General features: G+C 41.8%; 1 protein-coding gene across 1 annotated transcript in view; it reads right to left on the minus strand.

The window, feature by feature from the left end:
- Positions 1 to 27,024, minus strand: part of ADCY10 (adenylate cyclase 10, soluble) — a 95,533-nt gene that overhangs the window by 24,301 nt on the left and 44,208 nt on the right. Inside the window, exons 18-22 of the mRNA XM_018046606.1 lie at positions 21,609 to 21,737; positions 8,492 to 8,773; positions 8,080 to 8,370; positions 1,312 to 1,381; positions 513 to 744 (exon numbers count right to left, since the gene is read on the minus strand). Of these exons, the coding sequence (XP_017902095.1) occupies positions 513 to 744; positions 1,312 to 1,381; positions 8,080 to 8,370; positions 8,492 to 8,773; positions 21,609 to 21,737 (1,004 nt within the window). The remainder of the gene's footprint in view (positions 1 to 512; positions 745 to 1,311; positions 1,382 to 8,079; positions 8,371 to 8,491; positions 8,774 to 21,608; positions 21,738 to 27,024) is intronic.

Raw genomic sequence — 27,024 nt, forward strand, 5'->3', positions numbered from 1 at the left:
TTATTTACATTTATCCCGGAGAAACATTCACTAGTAGCCTAAAGGTATGTATGATAATTTAGCACAAATTACCTGAAGACCAAAGTGAGTGAGCCCCTTCAGAAATCACAAGAGTAAAACTAAATTTGTTCTAATTCAAAGACCTACAGGTATTGTGCTGACAGATATTTGGGGAAGACAGAGGGCAAATGCAACTTGGACATTACTGAGGAAGTCTCTACTGAAACTGAATAGTTGAGACCAGAGTCTCATATAGGTAGACAATCCATAGCAAATTTTTAAAGGTGGGAATATAATGTATAATGGTAGTTGCAGTTTGTTCTGACTTTTTTCAATCTCAGGTCATTTGCCTTCTGAGCAATTTGATTTTCAAAGGAAGAGGGTACTGGCAGGAATCAAGAACACGAAGCAATAAACAAAACAAAACAAAAAAAACACTAGAGCTTCCCTTCTGGCTCTCTGGTCTGTAAGTCGTCTCAAGGATGGAGGTGATCTGAGTAGAAACAGCTTACCATATAATTATCACCCAAGACAAGATAAGCAGACACAAGTTCTAGGAAGTAATATAAGGCTTTGTTGTTTTCTCCCAAAGCAAGAAAATGGTGAGCCAGAGGCATGATGACAATCTCTAGGATCTCCTCACACTGGCAAGATTCCAAAGGGATGACGTCATCTTCAGATGTCCTCATTTTTGTTATAATGATATCAAAGAAACTCAAGATCTTTTCTCTTATTTCTTCAGAACTGTCCAAATGCAGAAATAAATAGGAGTAATAACTTGTAGATATACATAGGATTTGATATGAAAATAGTTTTTAAAACAAATAAAAGAGCAAGATAAGAAAACCTAATGTAGGGACTTCCCTGGTGGTATAGTGGTTTAGACTCCGAGCTTCCACTGCAGGGAGCTCAAGTTCCATCCCTAGTCAGGAAAACAAGATCCCACATGCCACACAGTATGGACAGGAAAAAAAAAAAGAAAATCTAATGTAGATTTCCTCCATTTGGTAGGTTTTAGCATCTGTCAAATAACTCAGGAAGTATGAATCAGATACTACTATCTACGTATTTTCAGAGAGCAGTTACATACAGCAGAGGACATGGGCTGGGGTGGGGTGCTGCGGTCTGTCTTGGGAAGGGCCCACCAGGATCCTGCTCAGTTACATAATGACTGATTAGACTTCAAACATAACCCTCTGACTTGTGCCTTAAAGAGCCAGAGTACTGACCAAACAAATGATTCTAACAACGGTCCAAATTTAATGCCAATTGTCCATGCTCTACTTTCTAAACAATTATAGATGACTGTACCTGAGATTTTCAGAAACTATTTCAGATTTCTTAGAAGTCTCTGTTCTTGAAAAAGTGGTCTCTTCTTCAGCTGGAAAATAAACAAACAAGTGAGTTGTATCAGTCGTTGACATGATCACGTGGCAGAGATGTCTGGGGTATACTGAAGCTTCCTGTTCCCCTTCCACAATAAAACTGTTGTTGCCTAGCCAGGATCTACATTTCTCAGTCCCTTTTGCATCTTTTTCTTTTTCCTTTTTGGTCCCTGTCATGCTGTGCAGCTTGCAGGGTCTCCGTTCCCAGCCCATGGCAGTGAAAGCACTGAGTGAGTCCTAACCACTGGGCCACCACGGAATTTCCTCCTATTACATTCACTCTCCATTCACTCTTAAGTGAAGCCATGTGTTAAGTTTAAAAATAGGATTCCATCAAAAATAATATATGTCACCTCTGAACTGAGATGGTTAGATATCTTCACCACCTTCTCCTTTCACAGGAAAACAAATTAATTGTGGAGATCTAAGGGAAAGCAAACCCACAACACAGAAGGAGCCTGGGTCCCTGACTGACTGTGAACAAGGCTCATTGTCAAAATGCTCATTGGATCATTACCTGGACAGGGAAAAACTATCATTCTATTGTGCTAACCCACTGAAATATTGGGGTTTGTTTTAGATGATAACACAATTATAATTTACTTAAAGTATCCTCCACTCCTGTATTCTTGCCTGGAGAATCCCCATGGACAGAGGAACCTAGCAGGCTGCATCCCATGGGGTCACAAAGAGTTGGACACAACTGAAGCGACTAAGCACAACTCAAAGTATAAATTAATGATGCTGAAGAAAATGATGTCAGCTTCTAATAGAGAAATAGACATTTAATGGAATACCCCCCAAAGGGCAATTACTTAAGGGCAGAGAGCCTTGAATTTAAAACCTTCAGTCTATCCAGACTGCAATAGGTTAGAAAATTCCATAAAGATCTTTAAACAGAGAACAAATGAGGATTGTTGAATCCAGCCACTTCTCCATTCGAGGAGAAGGAAGAATCCTAGAGAGAGCAGAAGGGGCTTGTCTCAGATCATACATCTGTTGGTGATAGAGGTCTCTGGACTCCAAGATAGATGCACTACTCCACAGATCTTTTAATTTATAAAATGCAGTCTGATCATCTACTACCACTTTCTTCTGAAAGCCTTCTCTGCTTTTGCCCCTTAGAGTTAGTGCCCCAACTTGTGTGTCCAATGACCCCATCCAGCCTCTATCATCATCCTTTATCATACTGTGTAAGGATTGATTTGTCTACCTCTCCTAGTCTGCTGTCTGGCTTCCCTGTAGCTCAGCTGGTAAAGAGTCTGTCTGCAATGCAGGAGACCCCAGTTCCATTCCTGGGGTAGGAAGATCCCCGGAGAAGGGAAAGGCTACCCACTCCAGTATTCTGGTCTGGAGAATTTCATGGACTGTATAGTCCATGGGGTTGCAAAGAAGCAGACACGACTGAGCGACTTTCACTTTCCTAGTCTGCTGTCTAGTTCATCTCTAGTGACTAGAACCTGAATAAACTGAATTATGCCTTTATCCTCCTGCTCCTCTAAAACTTTCTTGTTAGAGTTACCAGTAAAAACCAGTTGCCAAATCCAAACATTACGTTTTTGTCTGCATCTCATTATACCTCTTGGCAGCATTTGCAACAACTGACCTCTCCTTGCTTTTACCAGCTTCTGTAATACCCATTCCCTTGATTTCTTTCCTCAATGGCTGCCCACTGCCCATTTTGCTGGCTCCTTCTGCTCTATCTCTGTGCCTAAAACAACTTCTGGCACATATAAGAAACTCAATAAATATTTACAAAACGAGTAAATGAAATGTTGAATGAGAAAATCGCATATTGAGAAGATCAAAGGAATGAGAGGAGAGGTCCCTGAAGAATTAGGTGGAGCAAGCAGAAGGAAAGAACCCAGCAGGGGGCCTGTGGGTTGTCCAGCCTTAGAATGGATCAAAACTTAAGTTTTTAGGAAGGACGTCAGGATTGACAAAGAATTGAAAAGGGAATCAACTTCTTCACTGTCTGATTCATACCTAGTGCTGTGTTCTTGAAACTTGTATGATATTAACATGCCCTTTTCCAGTATTACTTAAAAGCATACCTCACACTTAGGAGAGATTTGGAGATAACAAATGTCTTTGTTTTTGTCTTTCAGCTAAGACTGAAACAGGATATTATAGCAAAGACATTGCAAAAAGAAAATTTCATAAAAACTGTAGGAAAAATAAACTTTTGTTAAGAAATCTATTCACAGTATATTACTTAGTTCTATAATAGCAGTTACATAGTCTTAATAATGTAGATACCTGATTCATTTATCTAATGATAGTATAACAATATTGGGAGAGAGGTGCCCAAGAGTGGTATAATACAGTTAGATTTTCACCTACCATAGCAAGACTAAAACAGGTGATGTCAGAATCTGATTTTTTTAAAAGCAGCATTAACATATCACTTAGCATTTGGAGGTAATGACTAGAAAGAAGAGCTAAGTTAAAAATATATGTCCTTGTGACTTCCCTCATGGTCCAGCAGTTAAGACTTCACCTTCCAAAGCAGAGGGTACAGGTTCCATCCCTGGTTGGGGAGCTAAGATCTCACATGCCTCATGGCCAACAAAAACAACATAAGCAATATTGCAATATTCAATACAAGATTTTTAAAATTTTGTTGTTATTTAGTGGCTAAGTCCTCTCTGACTTTTTGTGACCCTATGGACTGCAGCACACCAGGCTTCCCTGTCCTTCACTATCTCCCAGATTTTGCTCAAACTCATGTTCATTGAGTTGGTGATGCCATCCAACCATCTCATCCTCTGTCGCCCCCTTCTCCTCCTGCCCTCAATCTTTCCCGGCATCAATGTTTCTTCCAGTGAGTTGGCTCTTTGCATCACATGGACTAAGTATTGGAGCTTAGTATCACTGATGTCCTTTTGATGAATATTCAGGGTAATTTCCTTTAGGATTGACTGGTTTGATCTCCTTGCACTCCAAGGACTCTCAACAGTCTTCTCCAGCACCACAATTTGAAAGCATCAATTCTTTGGTGCTCAACCTTCTTTATGGTCCAACTTTCATATCCATATAAAACCACTGAAAACGGTCCACACCAAAAAAAAAAAAAAAAAATCTTAAAAAAAAATGAGAAGAACTACTGAACATACGGATGCAGGACAGTAGGTCTTGGGACTATCGTTTTTACGGTGAAGCTTTCAGGAAATCTAAAAAATGTCTCTATTTAAAGATATCTAGTTGATATCCTTCTAAATAGGTGAAAAATTCTGATAAGGGAGATAGTTGAGCCCTAGCCTCGGTGAAGAGGAGCTAAAAAGCCTCTTGATGAAAGTGAAAGAGGAGAGTGAAAAAGTTGGCTTAAAGCTCAACATTCAGAAAACAAAGATCATGGCATCTGGTCCCATCACTTCATGGCAAATAGATGGGGAAACAGTAGAAACAGTGTCAAAATTTATTTTTTGTGTCTCGAAAGTCACTGCAGATGGTGACTGCAGCCGTGAAATTAAAAGATGCTTACTCCTTGGAAGAAAAGTTATGACCAATCTAGATAGTATATTCAAAAGCAGAGACATTACTTTGCCGACTAAGGTCCATCTAGTCAAGGCTATGGTTTTTCCTGTGGTCATGTATGGATGTGAGAGTTGGACTGTGAAGAAAGCTGAGCACCGAAGTGATGCTTTTGAACTGTTTTGTTGGAGAAGACTCTTGAGAGTCCCTTGGACTGCAAGGAGATCCAACCAGTCCATTCTGAAGGAGATCAGCCCTGGGTGTTCTTTGGAAGGAATGATGCTAAAGCTGAAGCTCCAGTACTTTGGACACCTCATGCAAAGAGTTGACTCATTGGAAAAGACTCTGATGCTGGGAAGGATTGGGGGCAGGAGGAGAAGGGGACGACCAAGGATGAGATGGCTGGATGGCATCACTGACTCGATGGACGTGAGTCTGAGTGAACTCCAGGAGATGGTGATGGACAGGGAGGCCTGGCATGCTGCAATTCATGGGGTCACAGAGAGTCGGACACGACTGAGCGACTGAACTGAACTGGACTGAGCCTCACTCAGCTGAAGGTGCTGATGAATGGACATCAGCAAACATTTCTCAGAGACATCCCACCATATATGCTCCAGAGTGAAAGTTAAGGTACATTGGAGAACCTGAAATAACTCAAATTGTTTTCTCTGGTGGCCCTAGCCAGCCTGCTGAAGATCACCTCTGCTCCAATTGACCTGTCTGCTAGCTGCCAGCTGATTTTACTCCTCACCAAATAAGTAAATTAATTAAAACATACATATTTATATTATATATGTATTTGTAAAGTAAGACACACTGATTCCATAGAGTCTGGAATATTCTTTCCCTTTTATCTCTGTCAGTCAACTCTTTCCTATGAATACTTTCTCTGGTGCTTTGACTGTAGCCCTACTTTGGGACCCTTCACTGAAGCTACCTTGATCTGGTCATGCAGCTTCTTTAGCTCTCCATTGCCTGCTCTCTTAATGTTTGTTTTATTCCAGCACTCCACTACTGGGGGTCTTCTCACACTGTTAGGGGTACTCTTGGGAGCAACTTAAAATGGCAGCAGGCTGACTTTTTCTCCCAGGTAAGTTATATCTGATTTATGGGATAAACATATCCTTTCCCAAACTCTGGGAGGGAAAGTTGATCCTGTTTCAGCCACAGGGCACTTTGGCTTCATTAGGTTTCCTGTGTCCTCCAACTAACTTCAAAGGAGACACCTTCCTACACTTGGGGGTACATAGTTACTCCTCAGTTCAGCTCAGTTCAGTTCAGTCGCTCAGTTGTGTCCGACTCTTTGCAACCCCATGAATCGCAGCACGCCAGGCCTCCCTGTCCATCACCATCTCCCGAAGTTCACTCAACTCACTTCCATCAAGTCGGTGATGCCATCCAGCCATCTCATCCTCTGTCGCCCCCTTTTCCTCCTGCTCCCAACCCCTCCCAGCATCAGAGTCTTTTCTAATGAGTCAACTCTTCGCATGAGGTGGCCAAAGTACCGGAGTTTCACCTTTAGCATCATTCCTTCCAAAGAACACCCAGGGCTGAAGAATGGCCCTGGTTAGAATGGACTGGTTGGATCTCCTTGCAGTCCAAGGGACTCTCAAGAGTCTTCTCCAACCCCACAGTTCAAAAGCATCAATTCTTCGGTGCTCAGCTTTCTTCACAGTCCAACTCTCACATCCATACATGACCACTGGGAAAACCATAGCCTTGCCTAGACGGACCTTTGTTGGCAAAGTCATGTCTCTGCTTTTCAATATACTATCTAGGTTGGTCATAACTTTTCTTCCAAGGAGTAAGCATCTTTTAATTTCATGGCTGCAGTCACCATCTGCAGTGATTTTGGAGTCCAAAGAGATAAAGTCTGACACTGTTTCCACTGTTTCCTTATCTATTTCCAGACCACCTGACCTGCCTCTTGAGAAACCTGTATGCAGGTCAGGAAGCAACAGTTAGAATTGGACATGGAACAACAGACTGGTTCCAAATAGGAAAAGGAGTACATCAAGGCTGTATATTGTCACCCTGTGTATTTAACTTATATGCAGAGTACATCATGAGAAACGCTGGGCTGGAAGAAGCACAAGCTGGAATCAAGATTGCCAGGAGAAATATCAATAACCTCAGATATGCAGATGACAACACCCTTATGGCAGAAAGTGAAGAGGAACTAAAAAGCCTCTTGATGAAATTCAAAGAGGAGAGTGAAAAAGCTACTCCTCAGTTCTTGCCAAATCTCCCCACAAATCCTAGCCCTCTCCACACTCTTCCTCATTTCATGTCTTGAATGTGGATGAAGGATCCAAGATAATAACTGACTCTCAACTATTTCCTTTGTCTGTACATTTTATTTGTCGGCACATTCATCTATTTGCCTCACTTTAGATTGCAACATTTATTGTATCTAGGTACTTGGTACAAAGTTTAACATCATGAATCCCTGTTCTGAACCCAAGCCCTTTTTTCTGGGACCCTGACCTCTTTAGTCCTGGCTAATTGTCTCCCACTCATACTCTTTTTCTACTGGAACCTTGTTTCAAACTACACAGAGCAACAGCATTCTTATCTGCCAAGAAACATTACTCCCTCTTGGGTCATGCTCCCCTCCTTGGGTTTCACCCCTTGATGTGATTGTCTGTTTTACCCCTTTGGAAATTATAATTTGAGCTCCAGTCCTACCTCACTTCTACCAGAGTCCTTATCCCCATATCCATCCTGACAGTCTCACAGTGAGATTGGGTCTGCCAACTCAGTTGCATGTACACTCCTCAGCTCGCCCTGCCTCACTGGCCTACACTGCTTAAGTCTCATCATTTGTGGTGTCTGAGCCAGAAGAGGGCTTGAAACCCTCATGGTCTAGATCTGCTCCTTCTAGGTCTTGCCTTTGTTTTCCCTAGGAATGCTGCTGCTGCTAAGTCGCTTTAGTTGTGTCCGACTCTGTGTGACCCCATAGACAGCAGCCCACCAGGCTCCCCCATCCCTGGGATTCTCCAGGCAAGAACACTGGAGTGGGTTGCCATTTCCTTCTCCAATGCATGAAAGTGAAAAGTGAAAGTGAAGTCTCTCAGTCATGTCCAACTCTTAGCGACCCCATGGACTGCAGTCCACCAGGCTCCCTTGCCCATGGGATTTTCCAGGCAAGGGTACTGGTGTGGGATGCCATTGCCTTCTCCATAATTAGGACTAATTAGGAATGAAAAAAGTTTACTTCGAAATCCATGGGACTTAACCATCTTCCTAATGGTATCCAAGTCCAAAGTGTTGAGCCGGATATCCACTGCAAAGTGATGAAAGGGGACGAAGTCTCCACTTCGGCAGGGGTCACACCTGTGGGCATTTTCTTCCAGAAAGCGGGCACATTTCAAGTGCATTGCTTTCTTCTGGTCCTTCAACCACAGCTCATAGGCTGTTTTCTGCATCACTGGGCTGCAGAATCGAATGATGTGGCACTGAATCACCTCACTTTCCAGCTCACGGAGCTCTTCCTCCTCACCATGGTCTAGAGAGGACAGAGACACCGTGGACAATACGTCAGCCTCAGCTACAAAACACAGACCATTCCTTTATCAAGATGTGCCTTAAACTGAAGGAACTATGATTCATTTCCAGGCTCTACTCACCCATTCCTTCAATGAGTGGCTTCAGAGAAAGGGATCGATAATTCGCCTCAAATGAAGCTGCGTTCTTTTCTAGGGCCATTCGGAGCTCCTTGCCATTCTGGAAACAATCAAAGACGTTGGATTCCACAAGGGTTGCCAGGGCATTGATCATCATCTTCATGTCCCAACAAGGGAGAATCTCAAACAACAGCTCTGTAGTGAAAGTTAGGCCAATGATGGCAGCACATCTCACCAACATCTGGTGGGACAGGCTCATGCTATCCAGCTGGACCAGAGAGATTTCTGCAGGTAGAAAGCCACACAAATAGGGAATTTGTCATCTGTCTTTATCAAATGCATTCTAGAGATGGACAACTGTCCGGCTCTACAGTTCTTGTTCACAAAACTATACCCAGTTGAGCTGAGCCAAAAGAAGTATTTGCTTAGTACCTACTTAGCAGATAGCACTCAGGAGTACAAAAGATGGCAATGCTGTGACCTAAAAATATGCATATCCCATTGGCCATGGCAATAAGATCAATTTCAAGGTGTTCTGATTTTGTGTTAAAATGTGACAGGGGTGTGTGAGAAGAGGAGAGGTGATGGTAGGCCACAGTGGTCAGAAGGAGCAGGACCCAGGAATTCCCTGTCAGTTCAGTGGTTAGGTTTCCGGGCTTTCACTGCCAAAAGCCTGGGTTCAATCCCTGGTTGGGGAATTAAGATCCTACAAACTGCAGAGTGCACCCAAAAAAATAAAAAGGAGCAGGGCCTGACTTCCGTGTTCTATCATGACTTCTCCAGCAGGTTATTCTCTATCTTCTTCTCTAGCTACCCTTTCTCCTGGAACTTCCTGGCAATAACATTTCTCTATCTGCTCCAGCATTCATTTATTCTTGTGACAACTCATTATTAGCTCTATGATCAAGACCAAGTGGCAGAGAGCTCCTAGCTCCAAAGCCATCTTCTTATCTAAGCTTGCGTATCAGAAGTCACATAACTTCCTGGAATCTTGACCAGTATGTCCTTCTATTGCATCACCCACATCAGGACAAAATATGAACTCTTCAACCTGTCTACAGAACACTGTAGAAACCAAGCTGGTCCAGATGTGAGTAGGGATAGCAGGTATAACCTTTTATATGGAGAATGAATAAACAACAAGGTCCTACTGTATAGCACAGAGAACTATATTTAATAACCTATAATAAACCATAATTTTCCACAGTTTATTATGATCCACACAGTCAAAGGCTTTGGCATAGTCAATAAAGCAGAAATAGATGTTTCTCTGGAACTCTCTTGCTTTTTCAATGATCCAGCAGATGTTGGCAACTTGATCTCTGGTTCCTCTGCCTTTTCTAAAACCAGCTTGAACATCTAGAAGTTCACGGTTCGCGTATTGCTGAAGCCTGGCTTGGAGAATTTTGAGCATTACTTTACTAGTGTATGAGATGCGTGCAATTGTGCAGTAGTTTGAGCATTCTTTGGCATTGCCTTTCTTTGAGATTGGAATGAAAACGGACCTTTTCCAGTCCTGTGGTCACTGCTGAGTTTTCCAAATTTGCTGGGATATTGAGTGCAGCACTTTCAGAGCATCATCTTTCAGGATTTGAAATAGCTCAACTGGAATTCCATCGCCTCCACTAGCTTTGTTCGTAGTGATGCTTTCTAAGGCCCACTTGACTTCACATTCCAGGATGACTGGCTCTAGGTGAGTGATCACACCATCGTGATTATCTTGATCATGAAGACCTTTTTTGTACAGTTCTTCTGTGTATTCTTGCCAAGTTCAGAGACTATGTCATGCCAAAGCCTTTGACTGTGTGGATCACAATAAACTGTGGAAAATTCTGAAAGAGATGGGAATACCAGACCACCTGACCTGCCTCTTGAGAAACCTATATGGAGGTCAGGAAGCAACAGTTAGAACTGGACATGGAACAGCAGACTGGTTCCAAATAGGAAAAGAAGTACGTCAAGGCTGTATATTGTCACCCTGCTTACTTAACTTATATGCAGAGTACATCATGAGAAACGAGAAATGCTGGACTGGAAGAAGCACAAGCTGGAATCAAGATTGCCGGGAGAAATATCAATAACTTCAGATATGCAGATGACACCACCCTTACGGCAGAAAGTGAAGAGGAACTCAAAAGCCTCTTGATGAAAGTGAAAGAGGAGAGTGAAAAAGTTGGCTTAAAGCTCAACATTCAGAAAACGGAGATCATGGCATCTGGTCCCATCACTTCATGGGAAATAGATGGGGGAACAGTGGAAACAGTGTCAGACTTTATTTTGGGGGGGCTCCAAAATCACTGCAGATGGTGACTGCAACCATGGAATTAAAAGATGCTTACTCCTTGGAAGGAAAGTTATGACCAACCTAGATAGCATATTGAAAAGCAGAGACATGACTTTGCCAACAAAGGTCCATCTAGTCAAGACTATGGTTTTTCCTGTGGTCATGTATGGATGTGATAGTTGGACTGTGAAGAAAGCTGAGTGCCGAAGAATTGATGCTTTTGAACTGTGGTGTTGGAGAAGACTGTTGAGAGTCCCTGGGGCTGCAAGGAGATCCAACCAGTCCATTCTAAAGGAGATCAGCCCTGGGTGTTCCTTGGAAGGAATGATGCTAAAGGTGAAACTACAGTACTTTGGCCACCTCATGCGAAGAGTTGACTCATTGGAGAAGACTGGTGCTGGGAGGATTGGGCGCAGGAGGAAAAGGGGATGACAGAGGATGAGATGGCTGGATGGCATCTCTGACTCGATGGACGTGAGTTTGAGTGAATTCCGGGAGACGGTGATGCACAGGGAAGCCTGGTGTGCTGCGATTCATGGGGTCGCAAAGAGTCGGACACGACTGAGCGACTGAACTGAACTGAACTGAACTGACTGAATAAACCATAATAGAAAAAATAATGTGGAAATTCCCTGGAAGTCTACTTGTTAGATTTCTGGGTTTTCACTGAAATGGCTTGGGTTAAATCCCTGGTTGGGGAACTAAGATCCTGCAAGCCACATGCTACTGCTACTGCTAAGTCGCCTCAGTTGTGTCCGACTCTGTGTGACCCCAGAGACGGCAGCCCACCAGGCTCCCCCATCCCTGAGATTCTCCAGGTAAGAACACTGGAGTGGGTTGCCATTTCCTTCGCCAATGCATGAAAGTGAAAAGTGAAAGTGAAGTCGCTCAGTCGTGTCCAACTCCTAGTGACCCCATGAACTGCAGCCTACCAGGCTCCTCCATCCATGGGATTTTCCAGGCAAGAATACTGGAGTGGGGTGTATATATATGTATATAAATAAAAACAATTACATACTTTTTAAATACTGTATTATGTGGCTGTAGTTGTGTATTTATATGTATATAAATTGGAGAAGGAAATGGCACCCCACTCCAGTATTCTTGCCTGGAGAATCCTGTGGATGGAGGAGCCTGGTGGGCTGCTGTCCATGGGGTCACACAGTTGGACACGACTGAAGCAACTTAGCGCTTAGCATGTATATAAATATATATATACACACACATATATATATACTTTGTATATAAATGTATATATATAACAAAAATCACTTTGTTGTACAGTAGAAATTAACACATATTGTATGTAAATCAACTTTTTCAATAAAAAAATACTGGTGAAAAGAAACCAAACTAGTCTACATTGCTACTTTAGTAGACATAGTGAATGAAACACAAATCATGCTGTTTTGAAGACTGAGAACTTGAGGTCTCATCCTTCTAAACATTTGAACATTCCATAGATTGCATGCACCTGAGCTCAATGTATACTAGAACACTGCTTGAAATTAGTTTCTATTGAAATGAATAACAGTACATCCGTGTTATAAATTCCCTTGTTTGTCATTTCAGAAGTAGATAACGAGAAAAAGTATCAGTGTTAGATTTTCTCTCTCATTATTTGATTTCTGCTAATTGCAAATGTACTATACATCATTCTTCTATGCAGTTGAATAAAACCTTGTTCAAATCAAACTCCAGAATATGCACAGGGGGAAGGTGGCTTCTATTTAGAAAACGAAAAGCAAGCCTACCATGGAGCCTTCCCATTGCCTAGGTAACATGAAACTGATAAAGGCAGTCTTCTATCTTCCTTTTGAAAGGTTGTTGCTGAGCTGTGCAAGATGCCGGGATTCTTGGCCTTCGGAGAAGAATTCAATCCAGGGCCAGTGATGAGGCTTGATCGCTCAGAGCTTTTGTGTAATAAAGTTTTATTAAAGTATGAAAGCGATAGAGAAAGCTTCTGAGATAGACATCAGAAGGGGGCCGAAAGACTGCCTCTCCTGCTAGTCTTCAGCCAGATGTTATGTAGCTACTGTGTGTGTCTGTCAGTTGCTCAGTCATGTCCGACTCTTTGTGACCCCACAAACTGTAGCCCACCGGGCTTCTCTGGCCATGGAAGTCTTCAGGCAAGAATACTGGATTGGATTGCCATTTCCTTCTCCAGGGGATCTTCCTGACCCAGGCATCAAACCCAGGTCTCCCTCATTGCAGAGCAGACGCTTTAACCTCTGAGCCACCAGGGAAGCCCCTTATTAACATAGCTTAAGAGAATATTTGCATGAGTAAAACATACTCGTTTGTCAAGTCAGTTTTGAGTCTTAGGCAGAACCAACTTGAAGACAGTTTAGGATAAATACATAGTTCATTGGGACTTCCCTGGTGGCTCAGACGGTAAAGCGTCTGTCTACACTGTGGGAGACCCAGGTTCGACCCCTGGGTCGGGAAGATCCACGGGAGAAGGAAATAGCAATCCACTCCAGTACTATTGCCTGGAAAATCTCATGAACAGAAGAGCCTGGTAGGCTACAGTCCATGGGGTCACAAAGAGTCAGACACGACTGAGCGACTTCACTTACTTACTCACTTACATAGTTCATTAACATAGCTTAAGAAAAACATCTCCATAAGTAAAATGCATTGGTTAGCTCAAGGTTTGAGAAAAGTTAAGTTCAGGTAGAACCAGGTGTTGTCATGGCAACACAGAATTTTAAAAGAAACCTTTTAAATTTGTGCAGAGAAGGGGAAAAATATCTAACACTTGTAGTTTGTTTCCTCCTGCCACTTAAGAGAGAGAGAAAAAGTGTCTGACACTGCAGCCTATCTCCTCTGTTTGGAGACCCCTGGTCTTCCTGTCTGTTACCCTCTCATTTTCTCCTTTGTTGAAGCATCCTAAAGAAAGCAAGGGGAAGATCTAGGTCCTAGAAAATGAATACCAGGGTGGGGCGGTCCTAACATGGTGCAGGAACAGGACGGGAGACCACTTTCTCCCTCACAAATTCATCAAAAGAACATTTCAATGCTGAGTAAACTTCACAGAACAACTTCTGAATGCTGGCAGAGGACATCAGGCACCCAGAAAAGCAGATCATTGTCTTCAAAAACAGGTAGGAAAAAATATAAAAGATGGAAAAAAGAGACAAAAGAGGTAGGGAGGGAGCTCTGTCCCAGGAAGGGAATCTTAAAAGGAGAGAAGTTTCCAAACACCAGGAAACACTCTCGCTGCCGAGTCTGTGGCGAGCCTTGGAAGCACAGAGGGCAACATAACAGGGAGAAAAATGAATAAATAATTAAAAGCAACAGATTACAAGCCCAACGGTAACTCCCCCAGTGGAGAAGCAGCACAGACACCTGCATCCGCCACTAGCAAGCGAGGGCTGGGCAGGGAGGCGCGGGCTGCATTGCTTAGAGTAAGGATCTGTCCGAATGCCCCGAGCATAATCAGAGCGAACTAACTTGGGCTAGCAAACCAGACTGTGGGATAGCTACCATGCAAAAAGCTCTAACATAAGACACCGCCAGGACCACACACAGAACAAAGGATGGAACAGAATTAGCCGGCTGCAGACCATCCCCCTCTGGTGACAGGCAGCCAGAGCCGGAAGGGCTGGAAGGGGGCAATCGCAGCCCCAGAGAAACATTAACTTCCAAACTGCAAGCAAGCTTCTTTGCTAAGACTTCCTGGGGTTCTGGACAGTCCCCATCCGCCTAAGAAGGGGCGCCAGCGGTACACCCAGAAAACTGGGCAGCAGGGACGGGAAAGGCGATAAGTCGCAGCGACCGTGCTCGCCAGACACCCGAGCTGCTCAGACCCGGGAAGGGCACAATACGCAGGCCCAAAGAGTCTGCGCCTCTGAGGACTACCTGAGTGCCTGAGCCTGAGCGGCTTAGACCAGGGAGGCGCATGCAGCCCAGGGCCGGCCTCAGACAGTTCCCGGTAGAGCAACCTAGAGCCTGAGCGGTGTGCGCCGTGAGCGGGGGCAGGCCCAGCATGGCTGAGACACTAGGAGCACAGCCAGCGTTATTTGTTTGCAGCATCCCTCCCTCCCCACAGCGCGATTGAACAAGTGAGCCTAAAAAAGTAAAATAAAAAAGCGTCTACCACCGTCCCCCTTGTGTCAGAGTGGAAAACAGACACTGAAAAGACCAGCAAACAGAAGAAGCTAAAACAGAGGGAACCGCCTTGGATGTATAGATCTTGAGAAATATAAGCCAGACCAAGGAACTATCCGAAAATGAACTGACCCCACACTGCCCACAATAACACCAGAGAAAGTCCCAGGTATACCTTTACTATTTTTACGATCATTCTTTTTTTTTTTTACTTTAACATTTTTTAATTTTTAAGTTCTTAAAGCAAATGCCATATATATATTTTTGTGTGGTTGTTTTTTTTAAAATAATTCTTATGACTTTTTTTTGTTTGTTTTTTCTTTCCTCTTCTTCTCTTCTTTAAAATTGTATTTTTGAAAAATCCAACCTCTACTCTAGATTTTTAATCTTTGCTTTTTGGTATTTGTTATCAATTTTGTACCTTTAAAAACCCAATCTTTGGTACCCATTTTTACTTGAGAGCGAGATTACTGGCTTGACTGCTCTCTTCTCCTTTGGACTCTCCTTTTTCTCCACCAGGTTGCCTCTGTCTCCTCCCTCCCCCTTCTCTTCTCTACCCAACTCTGTGAATCTCTGTGTGTTCCAGACGGTGGAGAACATTTAGGGAACTGTTTACTAGCTGGATCTATCTCTCTCCTTTTCATTTCCCTCTTTTACCCTCCTGGCCACCTCTGTCTCCTTCCTCCCTCTCCTCTTCCCTGTATAACTCCATGAACATCCCTGAGCGGTCCAGACAGTGGAGAGCACATAAAGAAGTGATTACTGGCTAGCTTGCTCTCTCCTCTTCTGATCCCACCTCATCTCATTCCAGTCACCTCTAAATCCCCCCTCCCTCTTCTCTTCTCCATGTAACTCAGTGAACCTCTCTGGGTGTCCCTCAATGTGGAGAAACTTTTCATCTCTAACCTAGATGTTTTATCATTGGTGCTGTATAGATGGAGAAGTCTTGAGGCTACTGTAAAAATAAAACTGAAAACCAGAAGCAGGAGGCTTAAGTCCAAATCCTGAGAACATCAGAGAACTCCTGACTCCAGGGAACATTAATCGATAGCTCATCAAATGCCTCCATACCTACACTGAAACCAAGCACCACCCAAGGGCCAACAAGTTCCAGAGCAAGACATACCACGCAAATTCTCCAGCAACACAGGAACACACCCCTGAGCTTCAATATACAGGCAGCTCAAGTTACCCCAAAACCATTGACATCTCATAACCCATTACTGGACACTTCATTGCACTCCAGAGAGAAGAAATCCAGCTCCAGCCACCAGAACTCCAACACAAGCCTCCCTAACCAAGAAATCTTGACAAGCCACTGATACAACCCCACCCACAGTGAGGAAACTCCATAATAAAGAGAACTCCACAAACTGCCAGAATACAGAAAGGCCACCCCAAACGCAGCAATATAAACAAGATGAAGAGACAGAGGAATACCCAGCAGGTAAAGGAACAGGAGAAATGCCCACCAAACCAAACAAAAGAGGAAGAGATAGGGAATCTACTTGAGAAAGAATTCCGAATATTGATAGTGAAAATGATCCAAAATCTTGAGATCAAAATAGAATCACAGATAAATAGCCTGGAGACAAGGATTGAGAAGATGCAAGAAAGGTTTAACAAGGACCTAGAAGAAATAAAAGAGTCAATATATAATGAATAATGCAATAAATGAGATCAGAAACACTCTAGAGGTGACAAATAGTAGAATAACGGAGGCAGGAGATAGGATTAGTGAAATAGAAGATAGAATGGTAGAAATAAATGAATCAGAGAGGAAAAAAGAAAAACGAATTAAAAGAAATGAGGACAATCTCAGAGATCTCCAGGACAATATGCAATGCTCCAACATTCGAATTATAGGAGTCCCAAGAAAGACAAAAAGAAAAGAAGACAAAAAGAAAGACCATGAGAAAATACTTGAGGAGACAGTAGTTGAAAACTTCCCTAAATTGGGGAAGGAAATAATCACCCAAGTCCAAGAAACCCAGAGTCCCAAACAGGATAAACCCAAGGTGAAACACGTCAAGACACATATTAATCAAATTAACAAAGATCAAACATAAAGAACAATATTAAAAGCAGCAAGGGAAAAACAACAAATAACACACAAGGGGATAACAGCTGATCTTTCAATAGAAACTCTTCAGGCCAGAAGGGAATGGCAAGACATACTTAAAGTGATGAAAGAAAATAACCTACAGCTCAGATTACTGTACCCAGCAAGGATCTCATTCAAATACGAAGGAGAAATCAAAAGCTTTACAGACAAGCAAAAGCTGAGAGAATTCAGCACCACCAAACCAGCTCCCCAACAATTGCTAAAGAATATTCTCTAGACAGGAAACACAAAAAGGGTATATAAACCCAAACCCAAAACAATAAAGTAAATGGCAATGGGATCATACTTATCAATAATTACCTTAAACGTAAATGGGTTGAATGCCCCAACCAAAAGGCAAAGACTGGCTGAATGGATACAAAAACAAGACCCCTATATATGTTGTCTACAAGAGACCCACCTCAAAACAAGGGACACGTACAGACTGAAAGTGAAGGGCTGGAAAAAGATAGTCCATGCAAATAGAGACCAAAAGAAAGCAGGAGTAGCTATACTCATATCAGATAAAATAGACTTTAAAACAAAGGCTGTGAAAAGAGACAAAGAAGGCCACTACATAATGATCAAAGGATCAATCTTATTTGGGAACGCATGTACACCTGTGGTGGATTCATGTCAATGTATGGCAAAACCAATACAGTATTGTAAAGTAAAATAAAGTAAAAATAAAAATTTAATTAAAAAAAGGATCAATCCAAGAAGAAGATATAACAATTATAAATATATATGTACCCAACATAGGAGCACCGCAATATGTAAGACAAATGTTAACAAGTAAGAAAGGGGAAATTAACAATAACACAATAATAGTGGGAGACTTTAATACCCCACTCACACCTATGAACAGATCAACTAAACAGAAAATTAACAAAGAAACACAAACTTTCAATGATACAATAGACCAGTTGGACCTAATTGATATCTATAGGACATTTCACCCTAAAACAATGAATTTCACCTTTTTCTCAAGTGCTCATGGAACCTTCTCCAGGATAGATCACATCCTGGGCCATAAATCTAGCCTTGATAAATTCAAAAAAATTGAAATCATTTCAAGCATCTTTTCTGACCATAATGCATTAAGATTAGATCTCAATTACAGGAGAAAAACTATTAAAAATTCCAACATATGCAGGCTGAACAACACGCTTCTGAATAACCAACAAATCACAGAAGAAATCAAAAAAGAAATCAAACTATGCATAGAAATGAATGAAAATGAAAACACAACAACCCAAAACCTGTGGGACACTATAGAAGCAGTGCTAAGGGGAGAGTTCATAGCAATACAGGCATACCTCAAGAAACAAGAAAAAAGTCAAATAAATAACCTAACTCTACACCTAAAGCAACTAGAAAAGGAAGAAATGGAGAACCCCAGGGTTAGTAGAAGGAAAGAAATCTTAAAAATTAGGGCAGAAATAAATGCAAAAGAAATAAAAGAGAAGATAGCAAAAATCAACAAAGCAAAAAGCTGGTTCTTTGAAAGGATAAATAAAATCGACAAACCATTAGCCAGACTCATCAAGAAACAAAGGGAGAAAAATCAAATCAATAAAATTAGAAATGAAAATGGAGAGATCACAACAGACAACACAGAAGCACAAAGGATCATAAGAGACTGCTATCAGCAATTATACACCAATAACATGGGCAACGTGGAAGAAATGGACAAATTCTTAGAAAAGCACAGTTTTCCAAAACTGAACCAGGAAGAAATAGAAAATCTTAACAGACCCATCACAAGCACGGAAATTGAAGCTGTAATCAGAAATCTTCCAGCAAACGAAACCCGGGTCCAGATGGCTTCACAGCTGAATTCTACCAAAAATTTCGAGAAGAGCTAACACCTATCCTCCTCAAACTCTTCCAGAAAATTGCAGAGGAAGGTAAACTTCCAAACTCATTCTATGAGGCCACCATCACCCTAATACCAAAACCTGACAAAGATGCCACAAGAAAAGAAAACTACAGGCCAATATCACTGATGAACATAGATGCAAAAATCCTCAACAAAATTCTAGCAATCAGAACCCAACAACACATTAAAAAGATCATACACCATGACCAAGTGGGCTTTATCCCAGGGATGCAAGGATTCTTCAATATCCGCAAATCAACCAGTGTAATTCACCACATTGACAAATTGAAAAATAAAAGCCATATTATCTCAATAGATGCAGAGAAAGCCTTTGACAAAATTCAACGTCCATTTATGATAAAAACTCTCCAGAAAGCAGGAATAGAAGGAATATACCTCAACATAATAAAAGCTATATATGACAAACCCACAGCAAACATTATCCTCAATGGTGAAAAATTGAAAGCATTTCCCCTAAAGTCAGGAACAAGACAAGGGTGTCCACTTTCACTGCTTACTATTCAACATAGTTCTGGAAGTTTTGGCCACAGCAATCAGAACAGAAAAAGAAATAAAAGGAATTCAAATTGGAAAAGAAGAAGTAAAACTCTCACTGTTTGCAGATGACATGATCCTCTACATAGAAAACCCTAAAGACTCCACTAGAAAATTATTAGAGCTAATCAGTGAATATAGTAAAGTTGTGGGATATAAAATCAACTCACAGTAATCCCTTGCATTCCTATACACTAATAATGAAAGAGTACAAAAAGAAATTAAGAAAACAATTTCATTCACCATTGCAATGAAAAGAATAAAATACTTGGGAATATATCTACCTAAAGAAATTAAGACCTATATATAGAAAATTATAAAACACTGATGAAAGAAATCAAAGAGGACACTAATAGATAGAGAAATATACCATGTTCATGGATTGGAAGAATCAATATAGTGAAAATGAGTATACTACCCAAAGCATCTACAGATTCAATGCAATCCCTATCAAGATACCAGCGGATTTTTTCCCAGAGCTAGAACAAATAATTTCACAATTTGTATGGAAATACAAAAAACCTCGAATAGCCAAAGCAATCTTGAGAAAGAAGAATGGAACTGGAGGAATCAACCTGCCTGACTTCAGGCTCTACTACAAAGCCACAGTCATCAAGACAGTATGGTGCTGGCACAAGGACAGAAATATAGATCAATGGAACAAAATAGAAAGCCCAGAGATAAATCCACGCACCTATGGACACCTTATCTTCGACAAAGGAGGCAAGAATATACAATGGAATAAAGACAATCTCTTTAACAAGTGGTGCTGGGAAAACTGGTCAACCACTTGTAAAAGAATGAAACTAGAACACTTTCTAACACCATTCACAAAAATAAACTCAAAATGGATTAAAGATCTAAATGTAAGACCAGAAACTATAAAACTCCTAGAGGATAACATAGGCAAAACACTGTCCGACATAAATCACAGCAGGATCCTCTATGATCCACCTCCCAGAATACTGGAAATAAAAGCAAAAATAAACAAATGGGATCTAATTAAAATTAAAAGCGTCTGCACAACAAAAGAAACTATAAGCAAGGTGAAAAGACAGCCTTTGGAATGGGAGAAAATAATAGCAAATGAAGCAACTGACAAACAACTAATCTCAAAAATATACAAGCAACTCATGCAGCTCAATTCCAGAAAAATAAACGACCCAATCAAAAAATGGGCCAAAGAACTAAATAGACATTTCTCCGAAGAAGACATACAGATGGCTAACAAACACATGAAAAGATGCTCAACATCACTCATTATCAGAGAAATGCAAATCAAGACTACAGTGAGGTACCATTTCACACTAGTCAGAATGGCTGCGATCCAAAAGTCTACAAGCAATAAATGCTGGAGAGGGTGTGAAGAAAAGGGAACCCTCTTACACTGTTGGTGGGAATGCAAACTAGTACAGCCACTATGGAGAACAGTGTGGAAATTCCTTAAAAAACTGCAAATAGAACTGCCTTATGACCCAGCAATCTCATTGCTGGGCATACACACCGAAGAAACAAGAATTGAAAGAGACACGTGTACCCCAATGTTCACTGCAGCACTGTTTATAATAGCCAGGACATGGAAGCAACCTAGATGTCCATCAGCAGACGAATGGATAAGAAAGCTGTGATACATATACACAATGGAGTATTACTCAGCCATTAAAAACAATACATTTGAATCCATTCTAATGAGGTGGATGAAACTGGAGCCGATTATACAGAGTGAAGTAAGCCAGAAAGAAAAACACCAATACAGTATACTAATGCATATACATGGAATTTAGAAAGATGGTAATGATAACCCTGTACGCAAGACAGCAAAAGAGACACAGATGTAAAAAACAGACTCTTGGACTCTGTGGGAGAGGGAGAGGGTGGGATGATTTGGGAGAATGGCATTGAAACATGTATACTATCATGTAAGAAACGAATCGCTAGTCTAGGTTCGATACAGGATACAGGATGCTTGGGGCTGGTGCACTGGGATGACCCAGAGAGATGATATGGGGAGGGAGGTGGGAGGGGGGTTCAGGGTTGGGAACGCATGTACACCTGAGGTGGATTCATGTCAATGTATGGCAAAACCAATTCAGTATTGTAAAGTTAAAAAATTAATAATAATAAATAAATAATTTTTAAAAAGAACAAAAAGAAAACGAACACCAGGTCACATTTTCTTTACCTTTTAATGATGCTGGTGGTGACAAGTTTTTCAATCTGACACCACTAGCGAGGTTACAGACTTCTTCATTTTCCTCCTCAACACCAAAAGTAAACGTTTTCAAGTCCTCTGTTGGCTTAGCAAAGTTCTCTGTAGAGAGGTAAAGGGAAGAAGAGTTGAGTCATTGTCCTATTATTATCTGGGTTTTCCAATAAACTTAGAGATGGGTCTCACATGAGAATGAGCAGGCAGAGATGTGTGTCAGCCCCTAAAGTATTCTGGAATACTGTTTTAAGTAAAGCTGACATATGAAAATCAAAATTTACTCAAAGCATGTTTTTCTTTCCCTCCCCTGCCCAAGAAAAAAAGGACTGGTAATAAAAACTGAATGTCTTCCATAATACATGCAGTTTTACAAAAATTTGATTCAAAGATTATCAGGATGTATCTTACAGTTTATACTTTCTATATGTGCATGCATGCTAAATCACTTCAGTCACATCTGAGTCTTTGCAACCGAATAGACCACAGCCCACTAGGCTTCTCTATCCCTGAAGATTCTCCAGGCAAGCATTGCCATGCCCTTCTCCAGGGAATCTTCATGACCCAGGGATAGAACTGGTGTCTCATGTCTCTTGAGTTGGCAGGCAGGTTCTTGACCACTAACACCACCTGGGAAGCCCACACTTACTATATACGATATACTTATATGTATACTTACAGAATATACTTGTATGCACACTGAAATACCCACACTCAGAGGCAAGCACATTCTGTAGAAGACTGTACTCTACTTAAGATTGGTTATTGCCAGAAAGAGATATTAGGGACCTCCTTGGTGCTGCAATGGTTAAGACTCCACCTGGCAGTGCAGGGAACATGGGTTTGATCTCTGGTCTGGGAACTAAGACAACACATACCTTGGAGCAACTAAGCCCACTTGCCAGACTACTGAGCCTGTACTCTAGAGTCTGGGTGCTGCAACAAGAAAAGCCACCACAACAAGAAGCCCACAAACCACAACCGAGCAGCTCCACTTGCCACAACAAGAGAAAGCCTGCACAAAGCAAGAAAGACTGCTGCTACTGCTGCTGCTGCAGCTACGTCGCTTCAGTCGTGTCCGACTCTGTGTGACCCCATAGACAGCAGCCCACCAGGCTCCCCCATCCCTGGGATTCTCCAGGCAAGAACACTGGAGTGGGTTGCCATTTCCTTCTCCAATGCATGAAGGTGGAAAGAGAAAGTGAAGTCGTTCAGTCGTGTCTGACTCTTAGCGACACCATGGACTGTAGCCTACCAGGCTCCTCCATCCATGAGATTTTCCAGGCAAAAGCACTGGAGTGGGGTGCCATTGCCTTCTCCAGTAAGAAACACCAAGTGTAGCCAAAAATTAATTTAAAAAAATTTTTAAGATCTCATTTTTTAATAAAAGAAAGATATTAAAAATGAAGTTTGAATATAAACTTGCATAGTAATTTTTTCTCCTGGCACTCCAAAATGTATTCTTATTTGTCCCTCCAGTCATTCATTAACACTTGAGTTGCAATGTCATGGTCTGGGCAAAGGTTGGAAAAGAATTTCCAGATGAGACAGAATGAGAGGGAAATAAAGTTTATTAGAGTGGGAGAAGCTGTTAGAACAGCAGGCCAGCTCAAGCGAGAACTGACGTTGAATAGAAGTCCTCAGTCCACTTTCATACCCAGGGTACAAGGAGTGGGATAGGGGTCTTTCAGGTCTTTTGCTGATTGGATGAGGCACATAAACTGGGTGGGTGTGGGAACAGTAAGGCAAATATCTTCTCCCTATGGGGTAGGAGAGGAGACAGGTCATGCTTAGGAAGACCTGAAATCTGCTGGATAGTTACAACATAGGGGAGAGAAGGATGATAGTTCAGTCACTCAGTCATGTCCGACTCTTTGCGACCCCACGAATTGCAGCATGCCAGGCCTCCCTGTCCATCACCAACTCCTGGAGTTCACTCAGACTCACGTCCATCGAGTTCGTTATGCCATCCAGCCATCTCATCCTTGGTCGTCCCCTTCTCCTCCTGCCCCCAATTCCTCCCAGCACCAGTCTTTTCCAATGAGTCAACTGTTCGCATGAGGTGGCCAAAGTACTGGAGCTTCAGCTTTAGCACCATTCCTTCCAAAGAAATCCCAGGGTTGATCTCCTTCAGAATGGACTGGTTGGATCTCCTTGCAGTCCAAGGGACTCTCAAGAGTCTTCTCCAACACCACAGTTCAAAAGCATCAATTCTTCAGCACTCAGCCTTCTTCACAGTCCAACTCTCACATCCATACATGACCACAGGAAAAACCATAACCTTGACTAGACAGACCTTAGTCAGCAAAGTAATATCTGCTTTTGAATATACTATCTAGGTTGGTCATAACTTTTCTTCCAAGGAGTAAGCGTCTTTTAATTCCATGGCTGCAGTCACCATCTGCAGTGATTTTGGAGCCCAAAAAAATAAAGTCTGACACTATTTCCACTGTTTCCCCATCTATTTGCCATGAAGTGATGGGACCAGATGCCATGATCTTTGTTTTCTGAATGTTGAGCTTTAAGCTAACTTTTTCACTCTCCTCTTTCACTTTCATCAAGAGGCTTTTTAGCTCCTCTTCACTTTCTGCCATAAGGGTGGTGTCATCTGCATCTCTGAGGTGATTGATATTTCTCCCGGCAATCTTGATTCCAGCTTGTGTTTCTTCCAGTCCAGCGTTTCTCATGATGTACTCTGCATAGAAGTTAAATAAGCAGGGTGACAATATACAGCCTTGACATACTCCCTTTCCTATTTGGAACCAGTCTGTTGTTCCATGCCTAGTTCTAACTGTTGCTTCCTGACCTGCATACAGATTTCTCAAGAGGCAGGTTAGGTGGTCTGGTATTCCCATCTCTTTCAGAATTTTCCACAGTTTATTGTGATCTACACAGTCAAGGCTTTGGCATAGTCAATAAAGCAGAAATAGATGTTTTTCTGGAACTCTCTTGCTTTTTCGATGATCCAGTGGATGCTGGCAATTTGATCTCCCATGAACAGTATGAACAGTATGAAGGATGATAAGGGTATGGTTTTTCCATTCCTGCCTTCCAGGACCCTCCTTGGTTTTATCTACTCTTTCATCCTTGAGTCAACACATACAAGACACTGAGACAGGCAATGTGGAAATATGAGGGTGACCATAACTAAGTTCCTGAACTCCTGGAAAGAAAAGGTATATACAGAGGGAGTCAGATAACCAGACAGTAAACAAGTGCTACATGAGTAGGCACAGATGGTAAGTGTTGGAGAGTTCATAACACAGTATAGACTCTTTATGCATCAGAACCTGTGAAGGCTACAAATGTAGCTAGTGCATGCTTCTAGCCCTCAAAGATCTTAAAATTTATGGAAACTGATATTTAGGTAACTAATCATAATACAGGAAAAGTGAATTAAGAGCTAAAGAGCAAAGAGGAATACAGAATAAAGGACAACTAATTCAGTCAGTAGATTCAGGAAGGCTTCATAGAGGAAGAAATATTTTGGTTGAACCTTAAAGAATGAAGGGATATTCCAAGTAGAAAATAGAAGGGTGATCAATGCAAAAGCACAGAAGCCATGAGCACTTTGCAATTTAGGGAAATGTAAAGAGGCCAGTGTGACTAAACCACAGTGGGTGAAGTGCTGGAGTGCTACTTACTGTAGGAGATGTATGTACTTAGACAGAAAGTTTGAGAGCAGAGTATGCAGTGCATTCAATACCACACTATGAAGTTTGGGCTTTATTCCATAGACAATGGGGAAATATCCCAAGTTGGATAGTAGCGATCCAACCAACTATTTTTAGGAAGATAACACTGGAGTATGACCTTTCTAGGCAATGGAATGTGACTGTGGAATTCCAATGGAATTCCAACTATGACAATGGAATATCAGGAAGAGAAGATGGGTAGGATTATGCAAGTGATAATGTAAAATGGCTGTCTGGGGAGGCCTTACAAATAGCTGTGAAAAGAAGAGAGGCGAAAAGCAAAAGAGAAAAGGAAAGATATAAGCATCTGAATGCAGAGTTCCAAAGAATAGCAAGAAGAGATAAGAAAGCCTTCTTCAGCAATCAATGCAAAGAAATAGAGGAAAACAACAGAATGGGAAAGACTAGAGATCTCTTTAAGAACATTAGAGATACCAAGGGAACATTTCATGCAAAGATGGGCTTGATAAAGGACAGAAATGGTTTGGACATAACAGAAGCAGAAGATATTAAGAAGAGGTGGAAAGAATACACAGAAGAACTGTACAAAAAAGATCTTCACGACCCAGATAATCATGATGCTGTGATCACTCACCTAGAGCCAGACATCCTGGAATGTGAAGTCAAGTGGGCCTTAGAAAGCATCACTACGAACAAAGCTAGTGGAGGTGATGGAATTCCAGTGGAGCTGTTTCAAATCCTGAAAGATGATGCTGTGAAAGTGCTGCACTCAATATCCCAGCAAATTGGGAAAACTCAGCAGTGGCCACAGGACTGGAAAAGGTCCGTTTTCATTCCAATCCCAAAGAAAGGCAATGCCAAAGAATGCTCAAACTACCACACAACTGCACTCATCTCACATGCTAGTAAATAATGCTCAAAATTCTCCAAGCCAGACTTCAGCAATACGCGAACTGTGAACTTCCAGATGTTCAAGCTGGTTTTAGAAAAGGCAGAGAAACCAGAGATCAAATTGCCAACATCCGCTGGATCATCGAAAAAGCAAGAGAGTTCCAGAAAAACATCTATTTCTGCTTTCACTATGCCAAAGCCTTTGACTGTGTGGATCACAATAAACTGTGGAGAATTCTGAAAGAGATGGGAATACCAGACCACCTAACCTGCCTCTTGAGAAATCTGTATGCAGGTCAGGAAGCAACAGTTAGAACTGGACAGGGAACAACAGACTGGTTCCAAATAGGAAAAGGAGTATGTCAAGGCTGTATATTGTCACCCTGCTTATTTAACTTCTATGCAGAGTACATCATGAGAAACGCTGGACTGGAAGAAACACAAGCTGGAATCAAGATTGCCGGGAGAAATATCGATCACCTCAGATATGCAGATGACACCACCCTTATGGCAGAAAGTGAAGAGGAGCTAAAAAGCCTCTTGATGAAAGTGAAAGAGGAGAGTGAAAAGGTTGGCTTAAAGCTCAACATTCAGAAAACAAAGATCATGGCATCTGGTCCCATCACTTCATGGGAAATAGATGGGGAAACAGTGGAAACAGTGTCAGACTTTATTTTTTTTAGGCTCCAAAATCACTGCAGATGGTGATTGCAGCCATGGAATTAAAAGACACTTACTCCTTGGAAGAAAAGTTATGACCAATCTAGATAGTATATTCAAAAGCAGAGACATTACTTTGCTGACTAAGGTCCGTCTAGTCAAGGTTATGGTTTTTCCTGTGGTCATGT

Source organism: Capra hircus, chromosome 3 (assembly GCF_001704415.2).
Source record: "Capra hircus breed San Clemente chromosome 3, ASM170441v1, whole genome shotgun sequence".
Taxonomy (NCBI): Eukaryota; Metazoa; Chordata; class Mammalia; order Artiodactyla; family Bovidae; genus Capra; species Capra hircus.